The following is a 16839-nucleotide window of genomic DNA, read 5'->3' on the forward strand; positions in this document are numbered from 1 at the left end:
TCTGCACATACACACGCGCGCGCGCGCGCACACACACACACAGTGTTGAGGTGAGGAGGAGGAGGTGGAGGAAGAACGAGCGCTGGGATGAAAGACACCTCAGGCACACACACACACACAACACACTCCCCTTCCTAGTCCGAACAATATATGACGGTGAGGAGCGTAACCGCGCCATTCAATATCACGATTAGAGCACCAGCTCCCCCCCGCCCCTCGCGACACGCGCGCCCCGCATTCCTATGGACAGGCACGTGCAGGTAGGTGGATAGCAGAGCCGTGGCGGCGGCGGGGGGGATTGTTGGAGTTGGGGACTTGGGGGGGGGGGTTGAACAGAAGCGAAATGGCGCGAGTCAGTGGAAGGGGCGCGTATATGCTCTATTCTCTCTCTCGCGCGCGCACATTGCGAAAGGGGGCTGGCCGCTCCGGAGTACTTTTGACAACTGAGGGGACCTGAGAGGGGGGAAAGTCTTCTTCTCGTTCTGCCGTTTTGGCGGGAGGGGGCGGGAAGACGGCTGGCATTAAGACGAGAGAGAGAGAGTGAGGGGTGTGTGCGAGAGATAGGGCAGTTATTGAATGGAGGAAGAAGGCGATATGTGTGAGGAGCGTCTCCCCCCCCCCAAAAAAAATCCAAATAAACAGACAGACTGACAGACAGACACTGTGTCTGCGTTGGCCTCTTTAGAAAGCTTTAGCCCTCGACCCCGCACTTAACGAGGGGGCTTGTATTGAACGGCATTTATTGCGCGAGCAAGTTTATTAGAGCATGAAAGGGACGAAGCGTTTGGCTCTCTTTCCTCCTCCTCCTCCTCTAGCGAAGGGGCGGGGGGGGGGAAGCAGAGGTTTTGAAGACGCGAGTCGAGAGATGGCTGAATTCAGAAGTGGGCACGGAGCGCGCGAGGCAGGACCGGCAGGTGTGTCGTGGGGAAAGCGCGTTTTCTGCGGGGTTGGGTGGATCGGGGGCCGCGCGCGTTCGGGGAGGAAGCGTCGCTGTACGTGGCCGGAGGAGTGGAGGGTCAGGTGCGCTTCTAACGTGGGGTGGTCTCCAGTTATTAGCGTGCGCGTTATCAGCCTGGGTAGCGCAGTTGGCTGGAGCAAGGTGCTGATAACGCCCAGGTCGCAGGTTCGATCCCCGTATGGGACAACTGCGTATTCCTTCGTTGCAGCGGGTTGGACTAGATGATCTTCAGGTTCATATAACAATCCTATGTTATATATAGTATTTAGTAAGAAAGCTGGGGCAAGGTGTGGAGGGGCAGGAGGATGAAATGTCTCTCTTTGAGGCAAGCGGCGCCCTGCTTTACATGCCTACTCAGAAGTAAGAGCTAACGAACTCAACGTCTCTTGCACCCAGGTAGGTGGGTGAAGGATTCTTCCCACTCGGAAAGAGCTCATCCCCTTCACCTGTTTAATACGGATCCGCACTGGCACGCGAGAATAGTTATGCCCTGTTCCTGGAATTTCGTCGTGCAGAAACCAGCCTTTCTTTACTTTGACCTAAAAAGACGAAAAGGAGGAGAAGCAGAAAGGAGGGGAGGGGGGGGCAAGAAGAGTTACAAGGAAAAGCTTTTTGCTTTGTTAAGTGTGTGTGTGTGGGGGGGGGGGTGATTTACAACATTCCTCTATAGAGTCTATAGTTGGTTGGAAGTTTTCTCTCGCGCGCGTTCCTCTTGCCGGTTGTCGCACGTTTGCTTGCGGCTTGTTCACTAACAGTAGGAAGGCTGTAGAAAGGTGTCCCTCGTTGATTTTGGTAGCAAATGCATCCATTACAGTCCTCTAAAGCACAATTCTGTAAACACATTGAACTCCCTGAAGCTTACATCTGAGTAGGCATGTGCAGAATTACAGCGTTCATGGCAGAAGTCAAAGCCAGGCACTGCTAGCAGAACTAAAGGCTAGGAGTCTCAGCAAGAAGTTGAAGGGAGAAAATGCTTTCCTTCCTTCCTTCCTTCCTTCCTTCCTTCCTTCTCTCTCTCTCTCTCTCTCTCTCTCTCTCTCTCTCTCTCTGCTTCACATTTACTTTCCCTGCAATAGAAGGGGAGCATGGGAAAGTATTAGCACCCTTCTCTCAGTAATTCTAAATTCCAGTTAGTTTTTCATCCCAAATTAAGGTGAGATTCAAGTGACAAATACCAAAACCCCTGTTAACAGAGGCCCTGGTGTTTTCTCCTAGGATGTTTTTCCACTCTCCTTATAAGAGGGCATAGCAGGGGGGGCAGGGGCAGCTTCCCCCCCCATCAATAAAAATACATAGCTAACTGAGGTTCTGCCCCCCCCCCAAATCCTGGCAACCCCCATGGCTTGTTATCAACACTTGCAGAACAATATATGTTGCATCCAAAGCATTAACTGAGCGTTAGTGTTTGCAGGTGGACTAGGGCAAAAGTGGCTGTTAATTGAGCATTCATTCTGCTTTGTTTTGCGGGGAGGTTAGAGGATGTTGCCTCAATTAAGTGTTATACTACACTTCCCAATGCATTTCCCTGTCACTTCCCTTGTTGCAAGAAGTTGGACCATTTGGGGAAGTGATTTGTTGTACAAGACCTCCAAATCAACTTTAGCTACATAGCCTGATATATGTTTTCTGATAAATTATTGAATCCCACCTGAGAATTGCAACGGTCAGGAAGTGCCCTCAGTCTGAAAAGTGATAGCTTGGTAAACATGTATTGTAGTATATTCTCATATCTTTCTATGAAAGCCGATTAGCAGAATTTCACCTTCCCCCAAGATCCACATATTTTAGTCACCTTTGCTAACTCTGAAGTCATCTCTTTTGCCCAGAGTTTCTGGTGAAATGGGCTCTTGTCCACAAAGTTTATGGCACAATAAATCTGTCTTTAAGTTTCCACAGTAAGCTTTGTTGTTTTTATATCAGCTCTTGCTATTGACTCTTAACAATAAGGTTGCATTAGTAAGGAAAGAAAAAGAGTAGATTAAAAAAAATGTATTTTCATCTACTTTTTGGCTCTCATTCTTGTGGGCTCTACATGGCTACAAATATTTGTATGTTTTTGAAGGAAAAAAGTATGAGTCTTATTTACATTTTGGCACTGGTTCTGTATATCCTTTTGGATTAAAATTCAGGATCCTGTTTAATGTGTTTGTTTATTGGCTTTAAGCGTACAGCATTTCACAGAACTGTATTGCTTTAAATTATAAGGCTCTGAAGTGTAGTATAAAAAGTAAAGCTGCTTACTGAACTGATGGTTAAGTCATACTTACACCCTAATTGCAAAGAGACAAGACTTTAAAAACTAGATATACAATATAAGTAATAGAAAAAAGTATGCAAGTCACAGTTACGTTGTTTTGGTTGCTGTTTAATATCTTATGAGCCATGGACTTGTTATTTGGGACACTTTCTGGAACTTAACCAAACAGGTATGTAAGAGATTTTGTTTTCTGCTTAAAGCACAGTAGCTGAAAGAAATGTGTGGCAAAATGTTATACCGAGAAATGGAGTCACTAGTCGTACCTTAGAAGTCGAACGGAATCCGTTCCGGAAGTCCGTTCGACTTCCAAAATGTTCGGAAGCCAAAGCGCAGCTTCTGATTGGCTGCAGGAAGCTCCTGCAGCCAATCAGAAGCCACAGAAGCCCCGTTGGACATTCAAGTTTCAAAAGAACGTTGGGAAACCGGAACACTCACTTCTGGGTTTCAATCGTTCGGGAGCTGATTTGTTTGGGAGCCAAGGCGTTCAAGATCCAAGGTACGACTGCACTAGAATGTTACATTCCAGCATCAAGGAGACCCATATTCAACCCCTCTGCCCCCATCAAGTTCACTGCATGACCTTGGGCCATTCACTATAACCTTCTCCAGGTATTTTGTTTCCATGTAAGTAAGGCAGGGATGAATGCTCTTGCTCTAATCCGCATCACTGTCTCTCTTGGTGAAGATCCGAAGCAGGTGACAGTTGTACTCAAGGAGGCTCCTTATGTCAGATCTTCACCCTCCTCCAACTTGTGGAGGGCAACAGAGCTAGTGCATTCATTCTCACAACCCTCTTCACATGTTAACTGAATACGGAAACATTAATGCCTGAAAAAGACTTACATCTCACCCTAATAGGGTTGTTGCAAGTATAATGTAAGGGGACATTATGCATGCTGCTCTGTTTTCCTTGGAGGAAGGGCAGGAAAAGAATATGACAAACTCATTGAGTAGATTCTTCCATGATAAGTAGAACACTTTCTTCATTTGGCATACACCTAGGGGTATACATTCAGTTGTTTCTTTTATTTGAACTCATCTTGGCTCCTCCAAGCTTTGAGCAGCTCTTCAAGCCAACTTCCAGCATCACTGATTTGAAACTCTGGTAACTACGTCTATATCTCACAATACTTATTTCCAAGAACAGATAGCTGTAGAACATGTGAGATACTGTCTTTGATTAGATTAACCAACCTGTCCAAAGACATATTAGAATTTTGAGTTTCACTGAATTCTTCATCAGGCAGAAAAGGGCATTCGGAGCGTAAAAGTTTGGCTTAGCTCTTATATGTCAGTTTTTGGTTTAGACTTCTGTTTCTGAAGACTAAAGTTTAGCATGGCTAGAAATTAGATTACTTTTTGGCTAGTGATGGGACCTTTTATGAGTTCTCAAATTACAAACATGTAAGGTTCATGGAAAGTCCAAGTAAAACAGCACAATATGAAATAATGCTCACCTAAAGTTATCAAAGTATTTGTGATGGAACACACATTCTTTAAATAATTGCCTAGCCATTTGCCAAATGTCCATCTTGGCTACCAAAAACTCTTTGTGTAACTCTTCCAACATTATATGTTATTTTTAGTTATCTCTTTATTTATTACATTTATATTCCACCTTCCATCCAAGGATCACAGGATGGTTTATAATATTAAAAAAAAACACAAAATACACAACATAGTTACAAATGAAACAATATATAATGACACTGTCTTTAAATATAGTATCAGATTTGATTGGAAGAATCACTTGACTTTGCCACCATTTCATAAGTTGTTGTGATCAAATGTATTTTATTATGGTTTGCTTTAAAAATTCCTCTTGATGTTACTTTAATTAGTTTCTTCAAAGGAGTAATGGAGCAAATTTTAATTGAGCAGAAAGCTGACAAGTTATAGTAATGTGATGCCTTGCCATAGCTTCCCCCACTATTTAATTACATGCTAGTCATAATGAGCCTAAGACAGGATCCAGTCTTTGAGAGTAGTTTCCTGCTTTATGCAAAAGCAAACTTGGATTTGTCATAAGAATGTAGCAGGATATATTAAGAAACATGTCAGAGAGGATGCAATTAGATAAGACAGACCCTTAAAACACAATTGTATGTAATTTGGGTTATAATCATTGATGCCAGATGAGTGGGATGTGATTAGTTTTGTTGAATTGGAGTATGATTGTTGAGTAAATGTAAATTTCTATGTGGGGAAAAATACTATTTAAAAGAAGAAGAATCAATGTATTTAGCATTACCAGTAACTCTGGAATTTTGTACTCAATTCTGACCAAGCTAAGACTCCTAGGAGTCTTTTGCTCTAGGCGGTGTAGTTTGGTGAGAATCAAGTATACACTTCCATAGTTAATGCTAAATGCCTTACTTCTGGTATATGAGCCACCATAGCTGCCAGAGGGCTGTAAAAAATTGTGTCCCGGGCTTTTTAGACTTGTCTATCCATGTGCTATTTGACACCAAAGGGGCACATTGGTTTGCCCGATGCAAAATATATTGGCATTATTTATAGCTCTTCTACCCCTCTGTTGGGACGCGGGTGGCGTTGTGGGTTATCTTTATTTAAACATAAAGTTAAACCACTGAGCCTCTCAGGCTTGCCGATCAGGAGGTCGGCAGTTCGAATCCCCACAACGGGGTGAGCTCCCGTTGTTCGGTCCCTGCTCCTGCCAACTTAGCAGTTTGAAAGCTCATCGAAGTGCAATAGATAAATAAAGTACCGCTCCGGCGGGAAGGTAACCGGTGTTTCCGTGCACTTCTCTGGTTTCGCCAGAAGCAGCTTAGTCATGCTCGCCACATGACCCGGAAAAACTGTCTGCGGAAGCGGACAAACGCTGGCTCCCTCGGCCTTTAAAGCGAGATGAGTTCCACAACCCCAGAGTCGTTTGCGACTGGACTTAATTGTCAGGGGACCCTTTACCTTTACCCCTCTATCAGGTCTGCAGTGATGTTGTACAAGGATGCCTGTACAACCTGAATAAAGTTCTCTGCCCTAAAGCAATGTGCATTTGGCTAAAGAGAAAGACTAAAGAGATGCAAAGGAGGAGACACCTCTTGACTGCAGTGGTTCCATTGCTTTTGTTTAAAGATCATCCTAAAATGACCTGAGATGGGAGAAGATGCATGAACTTGCAGCACCCTTCTGTCTCCTATGAATGCGAAAAGGGCAAAATCAGCTCCTTCCCTACACAGTCATCGTGCAGTGTTAGCCTTTCTAGAGACATGTGCCAATAGTATAAGAAAAATTAGCAATATAACCATAATAATTTTATTATTTGTACCCTCCCCATTTGACTGGGTTTCCCCCGCCACTCCAGGCGGCTTCCAGTATATACAGAAACATAATAAAACATAAAGATAAGACATTAAAAACAAAAAACTTTTTTTTTCATGCATCCTTGGCACAATACACTGTACTCTGCACTCTATCTTAGAATACCTATGTAATAGTGGCCCAAAGTTAACCGACAAACTTTTCATAAAATGACCTTGGAGGCACAGCTATTTAATCATAATTCCATTGACCTTTGTTCCAAAATGTTGATTTTTTCTTTTGTGGGTAAAAGGAAAAAGGAAACCAGCCATATTGAATGAATTATTCTGTAAGGCAGAAATTATCATGTATCTGTGCTCAAGTATGTTTCCTTGGTAACTAATATACTACACAGATTCCATAATGAGTTGCTCAGTCTGCTAGCAACTGTGTATATTGCCTTGCTCAGTAATTGTGTCTTGAAGTGAGTACGAGGTCTTGTTTATATATGACTATTCAAACACATGCTATCAAAGATAAATTATACTGAAAAAATGGAAATCTTCCACCTACGGGACTATATTTCTGGTATATACAGAGTGATGTATTGTATAAAAGTTCCTGCGTAAATAATGCAAAATATTTATTCCGCTTGAGAGATCTTGCATCTAAAGGTATAAGCTCATACATAATATGTACTGCTCATGCGCCCTAAGCCTGCAGTACAATAAGCTCATAATTCATTGGATTCAGTTTCTATGTGCAATTTGATCCTATGTGCTTTTACTGAGAAGTTAACCCCAGTGAGTTCAGTGGTGGATAACTGAATGAAAATGTCAACTCATTGTGTGGCAGTGGGTGGGTGAAGAAGCAAATTCCATGCGAGGGATTATTAGGAAAGGGATTGCAAATAAAACTGTTGCTGCCTTAATGCCTTTACATAAATCTATGGTGCAACAACATTTGGAATATTGTGTACAGTTCCTATTGCTTCATCTCAAAAAAAGTTATTAAATTGTACAGCTTGAAAAGGTGAATTGAAATGATACAAGGCTTTAACCCCCTTGCATACAGGGAAATGTTTATGCTTTTTTGGCTTTATGGTTGGACTGTGTGTGTGTGTGAGAGAGAGAGAGAGAGAGGAGATAATAAAATGATACACAGTGTGGAGAAAGTACATAGAGAGAAGCTATCCAGCCCTTCCCTGACATAGCCCAAGACGCATGGTGGGGGCAGCAAAATAAGATGGATGGCTGAAAGACATAGGAAGCAGCTAACCTGTTGCAGTGGCAGCGAGCTGTTAGCTTGCACAGTTGACCATATTCCTGGAGCCATGGGAGAATAGCTCCATGAGCAATAGTCTTCTCAGAAGCAAAGACCTACTGGTACTCATGTCCTAGGCAGGTGTGGTTGGAAATCATAATATGAAAGGAAGAGGAGGGATGAGGCCAAGGGAGGAGTTTGATTGCTCAGGGAGGCTACCAGGGCCTAGCTGCCCGAAGAAGCCAATGCTGGTCGCCCGGCTTCCCAGAAAAGCTGACCTCGGACTCTCCTAGTGAGTGATCTCGTCTGCTCTCTTTGGGTGACCTCTGCCTGAGCAAGCCAACTGGTACTGCTTTTAAAAGTGCATCTAAAGAGGCCAATATCTCACAAGTTGAGATCCATTTCCCCCCCTGAGTGTGTGATTAGTGTGTGTGTGGGGGGGAAATGATCCTACCACCACCATTGCCATGGTATGGTGAAGCAGTCGTGCATCATGTTGCCTCCTCCTGGTATAGGTTAGAGTTTTCTACCATCTACTTGAGCATCTTAGTAGACCAAGGACTTACCCAGAAGCAGAGGAATGCAAGAGAAGTGCCTAGGTAAGAGAGTTTTTCATTCCGCAGGTCAGCCAGGCTATTGAAAGAGCAGCTGTTGACATAACCAGGAAGCTGCTTTCACATAATGTTCTGGCAACCAATTGAATCTTTATGTCTCAGGAGACAGAGTTCATCCAAATTAGTCATCCATCCTTACAAAGATTTGGGAGCCTTTACTAGGCAATAATCAGTTCATCAGCAATCTGTGTCAGAATTCCTAACTTGTCCCTGATTTACAATGACACACATACAGTCACAGATGAACTGGCTGCATTTTTGCACTGGAAACTTGGCAAAGTGGTAGTATCTTTGTAGGGTGATATGACGGTATATCCTGCTCGTCCTTCTCTGTGATGGTTCTGGGTTGGATATTGACTGGAACTGTGTTGGCCAAATGTGGTCTTCCTTATCATCCAGCCAAGTTTCAGTAATGCATGCCAAATCAGTAGCTTTATCCTGAATGAAATTGGATAACAGATGTCTTGTTTGGCAGGAGCTAATTATACTGCCTCTGTAAAGCGAAGGTGAAAGAATATTTGCTCATATGCTTGCAAGCAATTATATTGAGTTGGAATGCCCTAGTATGGGTTCAGAACTGCCATAGGTTTAGTACCTTTTTCACTCTGACATAGCATTTGGAATCCACGCAGTTCCAACAAAATATATGTAGTTATGTCATGTTTCCTCCCTGCTGCAAATTTGTTTGCATTTCCCACCATGCCTCCATTCCAGCTAGCATCTTGCTAAATAAACTATTCCGAAGCATTGCATTGCATTCTAATACACCAATCTGCAGAAAATTAAGGTTGGCCACCTTCTGGGTGCAATCAAAGAGAACTCTCTGGCACAGGATAATGTACAAAGTGGAATTTTATTTTTATATTTCCCTTTGGCATGACAAATACTCCATTATGCCAAGCTTGTGTTTTCTGAACCAGCTACGCATGACAGCAGTAGAGCTTTGCTCTAATACAGAAACAGAAACATTTGTATGGGAGGTTGTTATTCAACAGGGTCTTAATTTACAAGAAACATGTTACACTTTAATTGAGCCCTTTTCAGCAAGCTGCACCTGCTTCTACAGACACATCTTGTGTGCATATGTACAATTTCTGAAGGACGGTTAAAATCTGTTCGATTTAATCAGAAGCCAAGGCCAAACAGAAATGCTAGTATTATAAAGATGGTATTATTATATCTGCTGGGTGAGCATACTTTATTAAGTAGATTGTTTGCTCAATATGCCAGGGGTGATTGGTTGTTCCCCAAAAGGGATCTAATGGCAGGAAGGTACTTTCCCTGTCTCTGAAAAGTGATACCTTTCAGCTAATACGAGGTGCAGACAAATGACAACATTGCCTCTTCAACAGGCAAACTAAAATAAACACCTCTGTTTATGTTGAGGCGGGCAGTGGACTTGTATCTACCAGCTGTGTGACTTGTGACTGCTAGATTCTCCATGTGGCATATTTGGGGCCAAACAGGAACCCTTCCCCTTGGTGGAAATGCTCTAGGTGTGTACATCAGAATGTGCAGAGGGCTCCTTCTCATGCTTGGCAAACCTATGGCCAGCAGTGGAGGGGTCTGGCCAGTGTGCACATCATAGAACAGGGGTCAGCAAACCTTTTCAGCAGGGGGCCGGTCCACTGTCCCTCAGACCTTGTGGGGGGCCGGACTATATTTTGAAAAAATAATAATGAACAAATTCCTATGCCCCACAGATAACCCAGAGATGCATTTTAAATAAAAGGACACATTCTACTCATGTAAAAACACGCTGATTCCCGGACCGTCCGCAGGCCTTAGTTTGCCTACCCATGTAATACTCTGCAGGTGCAGAGGCAAGTCAGTATTTTGTTTCTATACCAATTGCTCAGTGTAGGTCTTCCCCTAAAAACTACGAGTGGGAAAATGCATAAGTGCAATTAGGGAGTGGGGAGAAATTCAATTTTGTCTGCATTTTAACGAGAAGCCACCTACTTGAAGCAATACATGAATCAAAATAAGGTTATCCTTTGCAATTCAAAAGGAACTAAACCCTTTTGGACTTCACTGCTTAGACAAGTAAGTAAGTAAGTAAAATCTTTATTACGGTCAAGGACCAGAAAGCCTGCTTAGACAAGTAACCAGGATTGTACTGGCTAGTTGACCCCAAAAAGGTAAACTATTGGGTTTTTTAAAAGCACAGATATCAAATTCTGTTGCCACCTGTTCTCTCAGCTACTAACAGAATCATTCCATTTATGTTGTTTCGGCTGAATGTAGCTTTTGGACAGACAGAAAGTATTTTTTTTTTTAATCAGTGATATTGCCATGCTGCAAAACAGAAATGTCGCAAGAGATGAAAGCGAACTAAATTTGTGACCCAGTTTGCACATCGTTTTAAACCATAGTCAATGCTTTACTGTGAATGTGAAGATTGCTCCCACTTTATCCCTTCACATATTGTGAACAGGAGTGACAAACTGTGGTCCCTGGGTTTGGATCCGAACCAGGCATCATTGCACATTTAAGTGAACCATAGCATGCTTGGAAACCCAAGAACAATCTTTGGCTTCACTTTGTGGTTTGTTTTGAGTGAAACAAACTACCATTTTTTTTTGAACTTTTACAAACCATAGGGTTAATTCAAGCATGTTGGTATCTTCTTGTTTCTCAGTGGCCCCTTTTTGACTACAATACTACTGGCGCTCACCAGCTGAATTTGCTCTTAGTGGAAGTTCAAGCTTATGTGGTGTAACACTAACCTGGGCAGTATGACAGCAGTATGCTGGCAAGTTGTAAGGAAGAGTAGCAAAGTATGCTGTAAGACGTGGTTCTTTCTTCCCTTTGGTACATAGGATATTGAGACTAGATCATTATTTGGTCTGATCCAGAAGGGATTTTCTCATAGTATACAGTTGTACCTTGGAAGTCGAACACCTTGCGAGTTGAACGTTTTGGCTCCCGAACACCACAAACCCAGAAGTGAGTGTTCCGGTTTGCAAATGTTCTTTGGAACTCGAACATCCGACGCAGCTTCCGATAGGCTGCAGGAGCTTCCTGCAGCCCATCGGAAGCCAAGCCTTGGTTTCTAAACGTTTTGGAAGTCTAACGGTCTTCCGGAACGGATTCCGTTCAACTTCCAAGGTACGACTGTGTCTGCTATAATGTATATAAGTCATTGTATTATCAGGTTAAGTTACACTTTCATACTGAATTAACTCAACACAACACTCAAGTTTCAGTTACAGGTGCTGGGTTTGGCATTGCTGTAGCATGTGACTTTATTCAAATGTTGTTCTGCTTCGCCCTTAATTGCCCGCTCAAGCTGTGAAAGTGCATAGTAAATTCTGAAAGCTAATTCACCAATATCATTTTCTCCACATACATAATTGTAATGTACAGCGTTTCATACAGCATCAGAGCAGCAGAAATCAAGTTATAATATATATTTAGTAAAGAAACAGTTTCTTTTTGTCTTCGGACAGGATTTCCAGGAGGTTGGCAAAGGAAAAACAACCGTATCGTTTCCACGTCATTACAATTATTTACTGGAAAGTATTTGAGGGTAGGCGGTATAGTATACTCTGTTGCTTTTACATCTTCCAGACATTTAGGAGAGGAAACTGAAGAGGCAGCACCTGGTAAACATGCATCACATATAATAGCATTACTGGTTTAATTCACTCTCCAGTTATGAGTTTGGTCAGATGAGTTGCATTCAGTTTGTAACACAGTAATGAGTGTTGTGCAGTCTCAAGAAATGAGTCACAGAATAAAATGGATTTTATTTTTCATTAGGTGTGTATTATTTATTGTATCTGATGTAAATGTTCAGCAGACATCTGATGCCACTATCAACTGAATACTGTGTATTTTGGTAGCGGAAGCAGGACAGGTGTTATTTTACCTTTCTGCACAAAGGCAGGCTCAAAACTTTTCCTGTTGTTTTAGTGCAATTATGAACCCTAAATTGGTTCTTTGAGGTTCAATGTAACTTTGATCCGTTTATTTAAAAAAAAAAATTAAAACCAACCTTTCTGCTAGGGATTGAAAGAGTAGTAGTGTTTGGTGATACATGTGCAGTGCTACCTTAAACTGGTATATTCAGATGCAAAGTCCTACTGGATTCAATGGTTCTGACTCCCTTGGAAATGTGCACAGGCTTTCAGCCTTCATCTGCACCCCACACACCACCCCAAAACAGTTTGAAAAAGGTGATTGCTCACTGTGTGTATCCTCAGGGCCTTTTTCAGTGTTCTTCAGATGGCAGAATGCACTTTACCAGTCAATCTGTTTGCAGGCTGTTCAGCACCTGTTGAGCAGGCAGTTGTAGCTGAAGTCTTGCCATGCTATACTTGGCAAAGCAACCTTTTCCCCCAGAAGACTTGCCAACGGTAGCAGAATGGTGGTAGATGACTAGAAGGAATGTGGTGCTGTGCTATGGCTTAAGCAAATGGAAAATGAAATCCTTCATTAAAACGCTGTAAACTGGAAAGAAAAAAAATATATAATAAAAATGGTTCACTGTTTATTAGATCACCTGCTGGTGATACTGTATTGCTACAGCAGTCTCCTGATTTAAAAACAAAAACAAGCAAAACACCAGTATTAATGTCCTCTTCTGTTAATACCATTACACCGTCGAAGCAACTTATTTCCCCCCCCCCAAAAAAAATTAACCTGCAGTTATGGTTGTGTTGTATATAAATAGAGACAGCATGAATTTTCAAACAGTTGCTGCGCTGTGTGAGGCAATAAAACTGAAACGGAACAGTAATTAATTCTCACAAGAGCAAACAACTCTATATAAAATGCAGCCGAGAAGCTTCAAAGGAAAATATTTTGGGACTGCAATGTTATTTTATTTGTACAACGAACTAAGCAAAATGTGAGTTGGCCCCAAAATGATGTTCTCTCAAAGTGTGTTCTCATTATGATAGATAAGGTGTGCAGAGGTGTGTGTGTGTCTGTGTGTGTGTCTGTGTGTGTGTCTGTGTATTGCATCTGTCCATGGTGTCCCCAACAGTGAAAGTGAGATCTTCATTGGGTAGTCCTTCTACAAGTCACTCTCCATATAAGAGGTTGTCATTTTGACTCTTCTGTTGCCTTCAGTCCTTCAATGGTCACCTGCAGCTTCTACTGCAACATTATCCCCAGGTGCAACACTTATCCCAATAGGAGTGAAAAGCAGCAATTCACTTTAAGTGGCAGAGATCTAGGAATGTTGTTCCAGGACTGTGCCTATACATCCTCTGTGGAGCCAATGCTGACTCCACTTTCCTGATCATCTCATCGTCCCACCTTCTCATGCATCAGGAGAAATGGCAGGGCAGGAATGCATGCATAGCCCCTTGAAGGAGCTGTGGAATCCTTCAAGGTCACAAGTGAGGGACAGGGAGCCCCCATTTCCATGGTGGCAGAAATGCAACTCTTCTTAAAGAAGTCCAGCAAGCCTCTTGAGGAGCCAGGGAACTCTCATGAGATTGCGATGTGTGCCTATGGCAGATGCAAGCAGGAGGCCAAGGGTGAAGACAGCTCAAGGCTTTCTTTGCTCCATGGCTAGGTGGCAAAGTCGAACAGGAGGGGGAGCAACCAGATGCTCCTGCCCACCATTTCTGAGAACAGAAAGAGAATCCAGGAGGGCCAAAGGAGAGGGCAGCATTTAAGCCTTCATGGTGACTACCATGGCTGGAGTGCTACTTGAGGACAGCACTGTGTCGGGCACTAAACTGGCCCCTTTGATGACCTCAGTGTTAGGGCCCTGGGTTATTGGTCTCTGTCAGCTATGTCCCATACTGCAACCTACTTACACCCATCTAGGAAACTGTGCAAGGGAAGCCCCCCCCCCCCTAGAATGCATTGCCATAACCAGTATCCAGTTTTACTTGTGTTGTTGTTGTTCAGTCGTGTCCGACTCTTCGTGACCCCATGGTCCAGAGCATGCCAGGCACCCCTATCCTCCACTGCCTCTCGCAGTTTGGCCAAACTCATGCCAGTCGCTTCGAGAACACTGTCCAAAGTTTTACTTGTGGGATTGCCTTATTCCACATGGAGCGTAGCATGAGAGGGGGTTAATCCTTATAGCAAATTGGGATTCTGCCTGCCACCCAACATGCAAACTGCAAGCATTTCAATCTGAATTGAAAATTTTGCCAAATTTCAAAAAGTGAAAATCCGGACACAAAAGTTGTTGAACTTCAAAAGAAATTTGAAGTTTTTGAGCTATTTTAAAGGAACGTGGGTTGCCATGTGTCCGGGTTTCCCCAAACACGTGTGTGATTTTTGGAAATTCCACCTGGACGCTATCCTGGATATGTCGGGGGAAACCCAGACATATGGCAGCCCTGCTATAGGGGGTGACAGAGGTTTCAAGTCCCTACCCCTCATACTAGAGTCTTGATCCCAGGGTCGGAGGAAGGTGGGGGCGATAGGAGCGCACCGCCCCCATTCGTGCAATCCGGGGGGGGGTTCCATCGTGGCTGCCCCCTGCCCGCGCTGGGCACCCTGCCCCCAGAACATGTGCCGCACCCCCAGTATACGTGCCCCTGCCCCTTTGGGCGGTGCACCACGCCCCCAGGATGTGTGCCAGCCCCGCCCCCGCCTTCTCCCCGCCCCCAGTGCCGGAGAATGAAGCTCCGCCACTGCCTGATCCCTATCAGTTTCTGCACTTAAGGGAGCAAATATGGAGCTAATATATTGCCTAATTTGTGATCTAAAATTGTTTCACTTAGCTAGGTCATGCCCATAGTTAGATGCATGTTAAGCCCATTTGATTACAGCATGAATTGCAGCCTGAGTCCAAACATGCTTACTCAGAAGCAAGCTACAATGATTTCAAGTGAATTTGCATAGGACTGCAGCCTTGGGCATTATATACATACATATATATATATATATATAGAGAGAGAGAGAGAGAGAGAGAGAGAGAGAGACAACAACATATGGATTGGATCCTTAATATCTTTGCTACATCCAAATGCTTAACCAACTAAAACAACCTCTGCAGAAGTAAATGGCTATGCTGAGAAATACCTTTTAAAACTTGTTGATAACTGCATTTACTATTTTACATGGTTCTTTGTGCAAGGAAAACATAAATCACACACACACACACACACACACACACACACACGTAAAATGTGAAGTCAAATTCAACTGCAAACTTTGGTTCCTTTCTTGTGTAAAGCTTTCTTGTGTCTCCTCTAGGAACAGAGCTGTTGAGCCTGCTGCAACATGGAGGACTGCCTTCACACTTCTTCCGAAAACCTTTCCAAGCTGGTCAGCTGGGCCCACAGCCACGGGACCATATGCACCCTCATTCCAAATCTGAAGCACCTTCTTTCAGAGGGCTCACATGGCAACCTGACAGCTATGTGGGGCTGCAGCGCAGGCCATGCCTATCACTGGCCTCTGACAGCAACCTGTAGAGCTGGCTCTCAGGAAAGAGTATGTTTCCAGGATAACAGGAGCTTCAACTCGGACAGCCCCAGCCTCATGGGAATGCCCTCGGACACACAAGCCAGCCCAGTGGAACGCTACTCTGGGAGGCCAGGGAAAGCAAAGTTGGACTACAACAGAACCAGAGACTCCTGTGATTTCTCTTACTGCAGCGAGCCCTCAGAGATAGATGAAACCGTGGAGGAATATGAAGATGAAGCTACTCTTTTTGACATGGTCTGTGAGTCCTCAGTGACAGATGAAGATAGCGACTTTGAACCTCGCCCTCAAAGATCTCAGACCAATTCCCGCAAAAGGCCAGCCCCGGTCGCCACCTCCTCGTTCCATCCAGCCTCCCATTCTCAGGTCATTGACGAGAACAGCAGCAATGTGCCCGTCAAAAAAATCAAGCAAGAACTCCCCGAGGATTATTACATTGTGGCGAACGCAGAGATCACCGGCGGCATCGACGGCCCCGCGTTGTCCTTGACACAGATGTCGAAACCCAAAACTCACCCTGCAGCCTCCTACCCTGTGCCGTCTAAATCTGCCCCTCATTCGCCACCTTCACTCATTGCTGAATATGATTTGCAGAACATCTCTGCCTCCTCCCAGAAGCTTCCCAAAGTAACTCTGGCTACTCCAAGTAAAGGGCCTGGTAGCAGCCTGGCCGCCAACCCTCAGGCAGCCCTGCAGATGCCTGCCAGCACTTCCAATCCTGGCAAGCCATTAAGCATTCCTTTATCAGCCTTGCAACTCCCTGGGCAAGAGGAGCAAGCAGCCTCAGAAGATGCCCTCCAGCCTGTGCCAAATCAGGTTCCCAGCGATGTAGCAATGTCTCCTTCTGCTAGCACAGAGCCAGAAGTCAGCTCCAGTCAGCAGCACTCAAGCACAGCTTCCGCCATCACCACAGAGCCAATGGCACAGACAATACCAGGTATCAGTACTTTGAATGCTTCTCATGATGTATTGGGTTGTTGTTGTTTTGAGGGGCGAGGTATTTGAGAACATTCTATTTGAAGGTAAAAGTTCTAGCTTCACGCGTGCAAGTATGGATCATATTATAGGCAGTGCTTTTTCTC

The 16839-nt window shown here is 44.0% G+C and overlaps 1 protein-coding gene across 3 annotated transcripts in view; it reads left to right on the top strand.

Moving 5' to 3' along the window:
- Positions 1-838: 838 nt before the first annotated feature.
- The window catches only part of KIAA1958 (KIAA1958 ortholog), a 66861-nt gene continuing 50860 nt past the window's right edge, over positions 839-16839 (top strand). For all 3 annotated transcript variants that reach the window (XM_033174026.1, XM_033174027.1, XM_033174025.1), the window contains exons 1-2: positions 839-914; positions 15527-16694. In XM_033174026.1, the coding sequence (XP_033029917.1) occupies positions 15554-16694 (1141 nt within the window). In that variant the 5' untranslated portion in view covers positions 839-914; positions 15527-15553. The remainder of the gene's footprint in view (positions 915-15526; positions 16695-16839) is intronic.

Source organism: Lacerta agilis, chromosome 16, assembly GCF_009819535.1.
Source record: "Lacerta agilis isolate rLacAgi1 chromosome 16, rLacAgi1.pri, whole genome shotgun sequence".
In the NCBI taxonomy this organism is placed as follows: Eukaryota; Metazoa; Chordata; class Lepidosauria; order Squamata; family Lacertidae; genus Lacerta; species Lacerta agilis.